We start from the raw sequence: 12,350 nt of genomic DNA, 5'->3' as shown, positions 1-12,350 counted from the left end.
CGATTGGCACAGGACAGAGCAGGGTTTAGGGCTGTTGTACATAGGGTCGCTATGAGTCGCAAACGACTTGACGGCATATTACAACAACAAACAAAAAATTTCACTTCAGTTTTTAAAAGATGACAATTTAAAAAAAATCAACTATGAGTCATCACAATATTCATTTACGAGAAAGCAAAACAGATTTGTACAGCAAAGAAAAAAAAAGAACTAAACACCTGTATTCCTAGACTACTGGTTAGCCAAAGAGTTTCAGTTGACAAGATGCCTCTTTACAAAATGCAACAAGCTACTTTACAAGTTCCAGAATAATTTAAATACATTTATTATCCATCTTCAAAAAAAATGCCCCAGATAATAATTTGTCCTGTTTGTGAGAGATCTGTCTTAGTAGATGAGGTTCTATCACCTGGCCTAAGGACGAGTTTAGAAATGAAAATGATCTCTTTTCATAGCCACTGACATCTACAGCTGTGGGAGTGACTTCAAACGGCAAGCTGAGATTGGTGAGATACTGTGGGGTTTTATCCAGAGGCCCATATTCAGGGGGTTTTTTTCCCCCTTTAATTTATATTTTAATACTTTTAAAAAATATTAAGTTAATACTTTCAATTTTATGATCAAAAAATATTTATTTCAGGTATGTGCATAACAAAGGGAGTTCTGGTGGCCTAGTGGCAAGAGGGTGCACTGTAATCCCGAAGACACGCAGTTTGAGGCCACCAGCTGCTCTGCGGGAGAAAGATGGGCAATTTCCTCCTATGCGATTAACAGCCTCTGAAAATCCACTGGAGGGTCAGCTATGGGTCAGTTCTGATTCTACAGTACACAACATGTGCATAACAAATACAACTGCTTCACATTATAGTCATGTAGGAAAGAAAAGGGAAAGGAGAAGAAAAAATGATATGGATATCAAGAAAAGGAGAAAAGCTGGATCAAAAAAGATGAGGAGGGAGAAAGCAATAATAGATGACAGACTGTGGGGCCTAGAGACTGATGCTGAGAGAGAAGAGGACTGGATTTCCGAGATCCTGAAGCTCTTCTTAACACTGCTCAGTTGGAGTGTAAAATTTGATCATCCTTTAATTACTGTCCCTTAAATGATGTTTTAGTTCATTAACTATGCCTCATAGTTCTCTGACCAGTTTTCATCACTAACTTTTCTGGAATTTAACTGGATTTAATTTCTGAACAACAGGGGAGTTGAAAAGGGTAATTTTTTCCATATTAAAGGCCAAGTTATGCCAAGGCTGCTAGAAGAGAAATTCTCCATTATGGATCTGTAACAATACTGTGAGCTAGAAAAAATTAGGCTAAGACAAAGAAGCAGAATTATAGATAATATTTACTAGTTTCAAGATATAGTTCACTATATCTCAAGTCAGAATGATACTTTTAAAGGCCACCTTGAGTCTATGTTGCAAATGGCAGTTAAAAATTTAACTTAAGTTACCATAAAGTGTTGACTTCCTAAACAACATGCCTCCAGAAACTCTAGTAAAATGATGACAGTTATAGAAAGGCTTCAGGCCTTTTGTTCACAGGTTCGTTATGAGTCGTACTAGAATTGAAGGCGATCAAAAACAATTCTAAAATAGCTCTGGTGGCCTAGTGTAAGAAGCTGTGCTGCATACTTGAAGGCATACAATTCTAATCCACCAGCTGCTCTGCAGGAGAAGGATGGGCAATCTCCTCCCATGTGATTAACTGCCTCTGCAAACCTGCTGAAGGGTCAGCTATGGGTCTGTTCCAACTCGAAGGTATACAACAACAAACAATTCTAAAAAGGGATAGCTGGTGGCCTAGTGGGTAAGGAGTTGCACTGACAGCCCAAAGGCAGGCAGGTGGAACCTACCAGCTGTTCCATGGGACAAAGAAGGGCAATTTCCTCCCATATGATTAACTACCTCCACAAATCTGTTGGAGGGTCAGCTATAGGTCAGTTCTGACTAGATGGCAATGAGAAAGAGAAATTCTAAAACAAAATATATAATTAAAGTAGAAAACTGTAATTCAATTGTTTAAAAAATCCCAAAGATGTATCATTTCACCTTTTCTAGGCTTTTATATATTTATTCTGTAAAAAAAAAACAAACCCCAAAAAACAACCCACTAATTTTTAAAGAAAAACTGGTGTCAGGTGACACAATAATTCATTTAACCTTAGGTAAAATAATTTTATCTATTTGGCAAACTGTTAACTAGAAATTAATTTGAATATAGATGCAGAGTATTTTGAAAGCAGCATATATAAAAATAGTTAAAAAAATATATAATGTTTTTAAAATAGAAAAAAGAAAATGGACCAATTTTAAAAAAATTAAAAACTATGGTAAAAATAAAAACAGAAAGTAAAAATGCTGCCAATGCAAAGATAAGCAGTTCAAATCCACCAGCTGCTCTGTGGGAGGACAGACAATCTCCTCTTGTGCAATTTACTGCCACGGAAAACCCCCTGAAGGGTCAGCTATGGGTCAGTTCTGTCTCGACAGCACACAACACCACTACTCAAATATTTCTTACTGTTAATATTTTATTTTATATTCACTGAGAACTTTGTCTTACATTTTTACACATTAATGTATTCATATTATAGCTCAATTTATGTTAAGTAAGTTTATTGATGCAGAGGAGACATTTTATTACCCGTTCCTACCCAGGGCTTTTTCTTTTTAAATTTGAGAAGACTAGACTTCTTACTTGGGGCAGGCAGTCCTCCACTGGATCGTTTATATCTGCTCTCCTTTAAGACGGATGTGATTTTATATAAATGACGGAAACCTGTTTTGCATTCTGAGGCAAAAATAAACTCAATTTCATCTTCATGATTTTGGGGAAAAACATGGAAGATGTCATGAATCTGTAAAAGGAATAGATTCATTTACTATACACATTAATGAAAATAGTAAATGACAATTCAATAAGGCTAAGCAAGAATAACTTATAAAAATACTTTAAATCTGTCAGTGCAGTGGTGCATGCATGCCATGTTTACAATTAGGAGATTTTGCCTAGGTTTTTCAGCATTTACTGCCCAAAATTCCATCACTGAAAAAGAAATGTCTCCAAATGGAGGAATATAAAAATATAACAAAATGGTTTTTTCTTATCATCTTTGTAATCCCATAAAACATGGTCCATGATTTACTAAATAAATACACTATTGAAATGATAAGAAAAACTGATTTAAAATTTTATTTTCAAAATAGAAATAGGCAGTCTTTTGAAGTATGTCATTCTTAAATTCAATGATCATCTGTTTTGAGTAATGAGCTAGACTAATTTTGTTTTTGCTAGTAAATCACCACAGGCAAAATCCAATCTCAAACTTGTATATGTTGGTATACAGTTTGTCTACTTCAAAGTGTATTTATGGACAAAACCTCTCAGAAAAAAGTCCTCTCAGAAGCAATAATGATGAAGATGTGTATTTAATATCTGATATGTCTAGGAACAATGACATCCTGCCAGCCAGACTCTACCTTCTACACACAAACCATTCCACTTTGGAACCATCATTCTGACTTGAAGTGTTCAAACTAAGGAAATAATATTCATGGTTCCTCTGAACATTAAAAAAAAATTTTTTTAAAAATCCATTTTGATAGTTTGTTATAAAACATAATTTGCTTTAGTATCTAAGAAAAAAATTTTTTTAAAAAAGAAAATACTTAGTGAACTGCAGAAAGTATTCTGAAATGAGTACATTTATCCAGATGTCTGTTGTTTCTTCATAAATAATCAGTGGTGTCACAGAGTCAGGCACAGACTCGATGAGCCGCTGTCTTTCCATGACATCATCTTCTACAGGGATAAATAATTCAGGCGAGATCAACACTATCTGTAGGCGAGTTTGGGAGCGATCTAACAGTATGGACCATGCACTATTTTATGAAATAAAGAAAGAAACATCAGATATACAGCAAAATTTCAGAAAATTAACAATACTCTTGTACTCTCTCCCCTGACCCTTATTATTTCTTTAATCACAATGGAAAAACTGCTTTAGTATATGTTAAACTATCAATTTAATTCATTAAAAAGAATTCATGCTTAAAATTTTTAAAAAGTGGTTTTCTTTTAAATTTTGAAAGCCACAGGTAGCCTGCTCAAATGATACAATAAAGTACACTCTCAAGCATAAAATGGAAAAGTTATTCACTTTAATTAAAATGAAACTATAACTGGCTAAATGAGAAACAGAATTAAAAAATTTTAAGACTACAAATCCACTCAGTTCAAGAAAAATTTCTAATTTTAAAATTTCTTTTAAAATTCCATGTTAAGATAATAGCATGCAACAAATTTCCATGTGAAGTGAGCTCTACTTGCAAGGCAAATTTAATAGAACAGACATTTTTAAAAGTCTGGATTCTCAAATTAGTTGTAAAAATGTGGCAATTTAACATACGCACTATTTTCCCTCTGGAGTCCATCCAGCTCTGGCAATATATTCAACTCCTTCAAACAGAATCTCAAAAGGCTGAATTAATTCCTTATCGATGACATCTATAATCTATTAAAAACAAAATCTGGTTATAAAAATTTAGATTAAGTAATCAGCTCCACTGTCTATTTGAACAACTACTGTTAATATACCAAGGTCCCTAAAAAGGAAAATATGATACTGAAAAATTAGCAGTTAAGGTGAAAGTTACTGATATAAATGCCCTTATACCTAAAAAAGTTCTAATCACTAGAATTTAAAAACAAATTAAAAAAACCCTCAAGTTCATGCCACTGAGTTACAACTGACTTATACCTGACCCTCCTTAGAGTTTCTGAGGCTATAAACTGCATCGGAGGGCCCTGTTCATCTTTCTCCCGTAGAACCGTTGGTAACTCTGAACCACAAAGAGCCACAGTCTTTGGATTAGCAGCAGAATGTTAGATTTTGAGATCACCACTATAAAAATCAGCACAGTCTAAAAGTCTTTCATAGGTTTATAATAATAGAAGCCTTGATTAGTAACTAATCAAAGGAGTCATTTTAGAATCTTGTATCTAAGAAAAATATTATCTAGTTCCCTATATCCTAGTCTAAAATATATTAGTATACTACATTAATGAAATGATCCTTGGTAAAAAAAAATCTTTGTAAGTCTGGCAAAGAAGACTACTTGCGGAAAAAAAAAAAGACTGGCAAAGAAGACTACTTGCTAACCAATCTTGTATGCATGCAGTTTATAAACATCTGAGTGTCCAAATGGACAAGAAAAATGTGGGATATTTAATCCACCACAGACATCTATGCAACAACATATAAAGTAACTTACCACTCAATAGCATCAGTACTTTTTTTTAACATTGATAGGCAAATAAACAAAGGCAAAGAAAGAACTATGCACATCATATTGCTTGGGAACCAGCAGGAAATTTTAAAAGAAAGAAATTGGCCCATTTGAAATTATGATCCACAGATGTTTAAGCAAATCTAATTAAGGTTTTGTGTTTTGTTTTGTCTTTTTTTTAAAGCAGGATATCTAAAAAACGCTACATGACTGACTAGTCTAAAAGACATGAAAAGTCAACATTTTTACTTACCCTTCCTTCAGCATCAATCATTATTTCTGACATCTTAAAAGTGACTTTTGGATTTGGTGTGCCTTTATAGAGAGAAAAAGGAACAGTAATGTATCTCTAAATTAATCAAACTGGTTTTGGAAGATCACTCCTTTTTACTTTTTTTATAGTTGTCTGCATATAAAATTTATATTCATTGTCTTTTATTCACTTACACTGTTTTTCACACATTCCTTCATTCAAATTGTGTTTCATACAATCATTCATTATATTGTGTTTTATAAATTAATCACGATTGATCTATGGCTACTATTATCCATCTTCCCGTTTCCCTTGGATCTTTTCTAATTCCTTTCACAGCCCCCTCAATTCTGTTATCCTAGTGACTGACTTCCCTCCCACTCTCTGTCTCCCTGGCCCACCCTCCCCCCCTTTCACTTTTGGACTTTTATATACATCCTACTAGTTATATTTCTATTTTTACAATAAGGGTCTTACATAGTATTTTTCCTTGAGCCTGAAGTTCACTCAGCATAATGCTCTCTAGACTCCCATGTTATATTTTATGAACTGATGCTCCTTAGTGCTGCATAGTATTCCACTCTGTGAATATTTCTCTATCCATCTGTTTGTTGACGGACACTTGGACTGATTCCATGTTCTTGCTATTTTGAATAACGCTGCTATAAGCATATGTGTACAAATCTCCATTTGTGTATCAATTCTATTTTCCTTGGGATATAGTCCAAGCAGTGGACTAGCTGGGTTACATCGGAAGTCTATGTTCAACTTTTTTAGGAAATACCAAATTGCCTTCCAGAGTGACCTTTTTCTTACTTTAAATAATGAACATTATATGTGAGGGTATTATAGAGCAAGACTCTCAAATCTTTAACTCAAATATTTTTTTTTAATTTAATTTTATTTTTTTTTCTTCTATAATTATATTTTATTAATTTTCATAAACATTTACAGAGATTTTGGGCTTCCACTCATTCATTGTTGCACTATTCTCTCTACCCTCCTCCCACACATGTACATGGATGTTCACTGCACACACTAATAACAAGAGCCAAAAGTGCAAACAATCAAAATGTCCATCAAAAGATGAATAGGTAAGCAAATAACAGCTTATACAGGGGAATATTACTCAACCACAAAGAAGAATGAAGCCCCTTCTAATGCATGCTACAACATAGATGAACCTGAGGACATTATGCTGAGTGAAATAAGCCAGAGACAAAAACAGTAAACACTGTCTGATATCACTTATATGAAATATATATACCCAAAAGGATTCAGTGGTTACCAGGAACAGTAGGGAAAGAGAGAGAGGAGGGTTTTGCTTGTAGGTATATTAACGGTTATGGACAGTCTGAAAAAACAAAAAGTAAAAATGGGTACAAAACTTGAAGAATGGACTCAATGTCACTTAAGTATATATAAACTGACTAAAGGAATGTGCTTTGTGTATAATACAATTTTAAAAAGAGGTTTAAAAAAAGTAAAGAAGGGAAATTATGTCTATCAATACTATCAATAGCAAGAGAAAAAAACTACTAATTAAGAATGTTGTTGTTTCTGTTAACTCAATGGCCCGTTACACTGTACCATCAAGTCAACTTTGACTCGCAACAACCCCATAAACCACCATAGTGACCTGTGTCCCACTCTGCATCACCCTCACCATCTCTGACATGCCCAAGTCACTGCGTCAATCCATCTTGTTGAGGGTTTTCTCTTTTCCTGACCCTCCACCTTTCCCAATATGATGTCTTTTTTTCCAAGGACTGGTCTCTTTGGACAATATGTCCAAAATACATGACATGCAGTTTCTGTATCTTTGACTCTAAGGAGCACCCTTAATACAATCCCTTAAATATCTTTATATGCTATGGAACTGACTTTTCCAAGGCCAGAAATGATTCACATTTTTGCTATATACATTATTTTCTTACCCAACTAATTAACAAATATTTTACATGTTTGTAAGCAAATGTCTTTCTCAACATATGCTCCATATATGTAAGATAAGTAATTCTCATTGCTCACTTTTTCCCTCCCCCCCATTGCTCACTTTTAACTGGTAAAAGAAAAAAATGTGGAAGCTACAGAAATTGTGATAGAACTTGACTTGTTTTGCTCCTGGCTGTACCCACTCTGACCAATCACATACCTACTTGACAAACCTTCTAATATAGTACCACTTCACAATGAGAATCTAAAATCACTTTCTGCACCCCTGGATCAAAACCTCAAAATTCAGTCTTGCTGAATCAAAACCAACTCATAACTGACCCTCCAAGGGATTTTGGAGGCTGTAAATAGCACAGAAGGAGATGGCTTATCTTTCTCCTGTGGAGCTCCTGGCAGAGCTGAACTGCCAGAGAGGTGCCAGTTGGGTTAGGAGTGCAACTTCCTACAAACTGTCCTACCAGATACTGACTTTTAAATCAAGAACTAAAATAGAAAAACTCTTAACTGCTAATTACTGTGATGGTTTCTGATTTTGTTTTTAATCTTACGGATTATGTTTCAACAATTTGAAAGTATATTTCCTGATTTTGAGATACTAAGTGGTATTGCATAGTTGACACTTGAATGATTGTAAAATAGGCTTACAAAATTTAGAGAGCATACTCTTGTATACCTTCAGGAACTAGGATTAAAACTGATCTGTTATCTCACACACACTTCATTTGCTAATAAAAGTAGCTTCTTATTCATTCCTTAAAGTAAATGGTTTTGTATAAATCTCTTATAAAATAATGAAAAACGGGAAGGAGGCTATAGTTAATACAATGGCATTTAATGAAGTAATCTTAATTAAGGCTATAACCCACTGCTGCTGAGTGCATTCTGATTCAATGCAAGCCTCCCCTGGGGGTTTGAACCTATAAATGTTCATGGAAAGAAATGGCCTCATCTTTCTCCTTAGGAGAGTCTGGTGGATTCAAACCTCTGATCACCTGGGTAGCAATCCAACATGTAATACTTCACCAATGACCAATACTGACTACATCTTTGGATAATAATAGAATCTTGTTAGGAGAGAAGAAAAGAGTGAATGTGAATGCCAAGAGAATACTATACCTGTTTTAGGATAACGGAATGAATCTGCCCTCCTTGTTTCCAACATAGGTGATGTAACATGAATGATTTCCACCTCGGATTCATCATTTTCTTCATACAAAATTCTAAGAATTTTGCCACCATTTGGAGCTTTATAGGAATTTAAATATGAGAGATTTAGAAGAATTATTTCAGAGTGTAATCATAGCCATTATCATTCACTCTAATATTCACTTTCCCATGGAGAAAAAGAAATTGTGTATAAAATCTTTAAATTCTCATATATGATGATATCACTATTATATGCAATAGTAAGATGAGTTACTGTTAAGTAATTTTTTTTAGTTTAAAGGCTATTCATTTTGGAGGGCAAAAACTAACAATAGTGTTGATACATAAAGATGGGAAATTTTTTTGAAATATTTTGGTTTTTGCATACCTTAAAAATGAGCACATTGTTTTTAAAAATGTTAATTACAATATTTCCAATTTTAAAAAACTATTTAAATAGAATCCAGTTGTTTTGAATGGTTTCTCTATTCATATCAAATCTTTTTTTTTTTTCAAATCTTCTAACAAATAAAATTATGGCAAGATTTTTGTCTTTTAAAATAAAATGTCTGCAATAAGCCTTTTATTTTAAGAACTACCTTCCCTCTGTAATTTGATTTGTGCCACTGTTAGAACCTCTACTTGGAATATTATTGCTTTTAATTTTTGACTCATGTACTTTTAACTTGTTAGTTAAATATGTGTCTTCTAGGCTGCAATAGTTCCATGATGCATCTTCAAGGATATGAACATGTATGGCTAAACACAATTGATAACAGTGCATCTAAATTCCAAAATCAATCTCCACAATAGTCTACATGTTTCCTATTGCCAAAGGGGCCCTTTAGAGTAGTGAGAGAAGATCTTCACCCTGAAACCTGAAGCATCCATTTTCAGCAGGAAGTAGCTAAGAGAATACGCCATCCCTTTTTCCTTATGAATCAGGGTGAAATCTCTCTCAGGGAGGAGTGATAGGGAATGGCAAAAGACACACTGACAAAGGAAATTAATCAGAAATGGCTTTGACAAGCACTGTGGCAATGGGACAATTAAAACAGACTTTCAAGGGGGGGAAAAAAAGAGGAGTAAACTGGGGGGAGGGTAGAGAAAATAGTGCAAAAAAAAAAAAAGAAAATAGTGCAACAATGAATGAATGGAAATCCAAAATCTCTGTTAATGTTCATTAAAATGAATAAAAGTTAATTAAAATTTAAAAAAATAAAATGTCTGAATTCAAGCCATGTCTTAAACATGACTATTCTTCCATGGTTATAAAGTGTTCAGATTGCTATTTGTTATCCATCTGGGTGTCATGGATTGAACTGTGTACCCTCAAAATATGTGCCAGTTTGGCTCAGCCAGATTCTCAGGATAAACTAATTATATCGTATGTGTTATAAATCCTAATCTCTACAATGTTAATGAGGCAAGATTCAAAGCAGTCATATAATGTAGTCACTCCACAAAATATGATCAGCCAATGAATTGTAAGCGGAATAGAGTGGGATGTAACACCCTTAATCAGGTCACAGATATGAATTGATTTCATAGGAGTTTAACTGAGGTATAGTCCTTAATACTTTTTATCTCACAAGAGACAAAAGAGGAGGAAAGAAAGCTCAAAGTGGGACCTCAGTACCATTGTGTAAAACAATAAAGAATGAAGCATGTTCTTTGGACCAAGGTCCTTATGCCTGGGAGTCATATGGTAAGCTCCAGGGAACCTGGCATTTATAGATGAAGGAAACAAAGACCTTCCTCCAGAACCAACACAGAGAGCCCTGGCCCTAGGGCTGGCATCCTGAATTTGGACCTTTAGCCTCCTAGATAAATTCGTTTGTTAAAGTCATCTACATGTGACAACTGGTCATGAAATCCACTAGAGACTCATAAATAGCATTTAAAGAAAAACAGCAAAGACTACATTGTATCAAAGCGCATCACACATGAGATGAGCAAACATCAGTAAACTTATCATATATATGTAGTAAAGTATGGGATATTGGTTCACCACGTCAAATAAATTTTTAACTGGATTATGGTAAAAAAAATTGAAAGTTATTGCTTCAGAGAATTGTCTCTCAAGGTTGTTTTCTTGTTGGGTGTTTGTGTTTGTTTTTTAAGGGTTTCTCAAAAATTTTAACAGTGAAATATTTATAAATTTATTGAGTTCCTTTTTTTCCTTATTCATTCATACAATAACTTGGCCATCTACTCACATAGACTAACCAGTTCAACCATGGTTTTAAAGTAACTCATTAAGCTGCAATATTCTTATTTTGTTACAATAAATGTTATCACTAACATTACCAAGAGATCAACTTCTAGATGAAAAATTGGCAGGAGAGGAATCTAAGGTACTGAACCACAATGCAAACATTTTACTAGAATTCCTTATAGCAAGATATGGCTAGACCTACTGGTAGGATACAAAATCTTCATCTCTTAGAATATATTATCCAAGTTTTGGAATCTGTAAATTTAAGCAACTGGTAGTTGAATCTCAAGACTTTAAACAATCTATATATATTTCTCTGAACTCCCTTACCTGATTCAGCTTCTGGACACCACCAATAGCCCGAATATCTATCAAATTCTTCTTGAAGAACAAAAGTGGCAACTCCAGCTGATCTGGGATCTTCTTCCATGTTGGCTAGCTCTAGACAAATAAGAAAGCAACAATAGCATAGAAAATTATCTTTTTATGGATACAAAGAAGGGAGAGGTTATTATAAAAATTAAGTACATTTAAGAAACTTTTTGTAAAACCTCAAAGTGCTATTTAAATACAGTCCAGTGACTTGGGATGGTTTCTACACTCATGTCAAAGTCTTGTTCAAGCATACCTAATTACAACAAAACTTTCATTTAAGAGGCTGCTGTATTGTAGTCACGGACTAGAGCCAAATGGATCTCTAGATCATGTCATCTATTCCTCTTCACTTTCATATAATCAGAGCACTTCAGTTTTTTTAAACTAGACTTTGAATATTAAAGAAAAGTATCACAAAGAGGAAATGTTGTAACATGCAAAATGTCTATTACTAAATGATAGGTATATTGTGTTTCTATTTATAAAACTGTTTAAGGGAGCTCTGGTAGCTGAGTGGTAAGGAGTTGGACTGTCAACCCAAAGGCATGCAGTTCAAATTCACCTGCTGCTCCCTAGGAGAAAGGGAGGTAATTTATGACTCTAAAAGTACACTGGAGGGTGAGCTCTGTGCCAGTTCTGACTCAATGGTACATAACAACAACATGTATTGTCTTAAAAAGGGTTGAAATATAAACCAAAATGTTAACATTATTTTTTTTTTTGATGCAACAGCAAGAGATAAGAGGTTTATTGCGCTCCGGGCTGACTCTTATCTCTGGCAAGAGATAGAGGAGCCGACCAGGAGCAGACAAAGTTGGGGTTTTTTATACACTTTAGGGGAATACAACTGGGTATCAGCTTCTCATTGGGTGATGAAAGCACAGTTTGAATTCATTGGTTCAGTGTTTGCTCAGGGTTTACACAGCATTTTTGCACGTAGCACTTGCGGCAGTCATGTAGCACATGAAGCAGTTAGATAGATCTTTAACTATAGGGTGGTGTCACAAATTCTTAAGTATACAATGAGTTCAAACTCCAGGGCAGTGGAAAAGCACAAGATACATTGGTTATCAGTCGGGAAACAAAGGCACATGGGTTATCAGTTGAG

General features: G+C 34.4%; 1 protein-coding gene across 3 annotated transcripts in view; it reads right to left on the bottom strand.

Annotated features, from left to right (window-relative positions):
* The window catches only part of DPP8 (dipeptidyl-peptidase 8), a 59,164-nt gene that overhangs the window by 28,252 nt on the left and 18,562 nt on the right, over positions 1-12,350 (bottom strand). For all 3 annotated transcript variants that reach the window (XM_006886652.1, XM_006886653.1, XM_006886654.1), the window contains 6 exons: positions 11,198-11,308; positions 8,620-8,748; positions 5,548-5,609; positions 4,419-4,519; positions 3,710-3,887; positions 2,704-2,863 (listed from right to left, as the gene is read on the bottom strand). In XM_006886652.1, the coding sequence (XP_006886714.1) occupies positions 2,704-2,863; positions 3,710-3,887; positions 4,419-4,519; positions 5,548-5,609; positions 8,620-8,748; positions 11,198-11,308 (741 nt within the window). The remainder of the gene's footprint in view (positions 1-2,703; positions 2,864-3,709; positions 3,888-4,418; positions 4,520-5,547; positions 5,610-8,619; positions 8,749-11,197; positions 11,309-12,350) is intronic.

Source organism: Elephantulus edwardii, unplaced genomic scaffold (assembly GCF_000299155.1).
Source record: "Elephantulus edwardii isolate Elephantulus edwardi_28Jun2011 unplaced genomic scaffold, EleEdw1.0 scaffold00050, whole genome shotgun sequence".
NCBI classification, from domain to species: Eukaryota; Metazoa; Chordata; class Mammalia; order Macroscelidea; family Macroscelididae; genus Elephantulus; species Elephantulus edwardii.
This window is presented reverse-complemented; position numbering and strand designations above follow the sequence as displayed.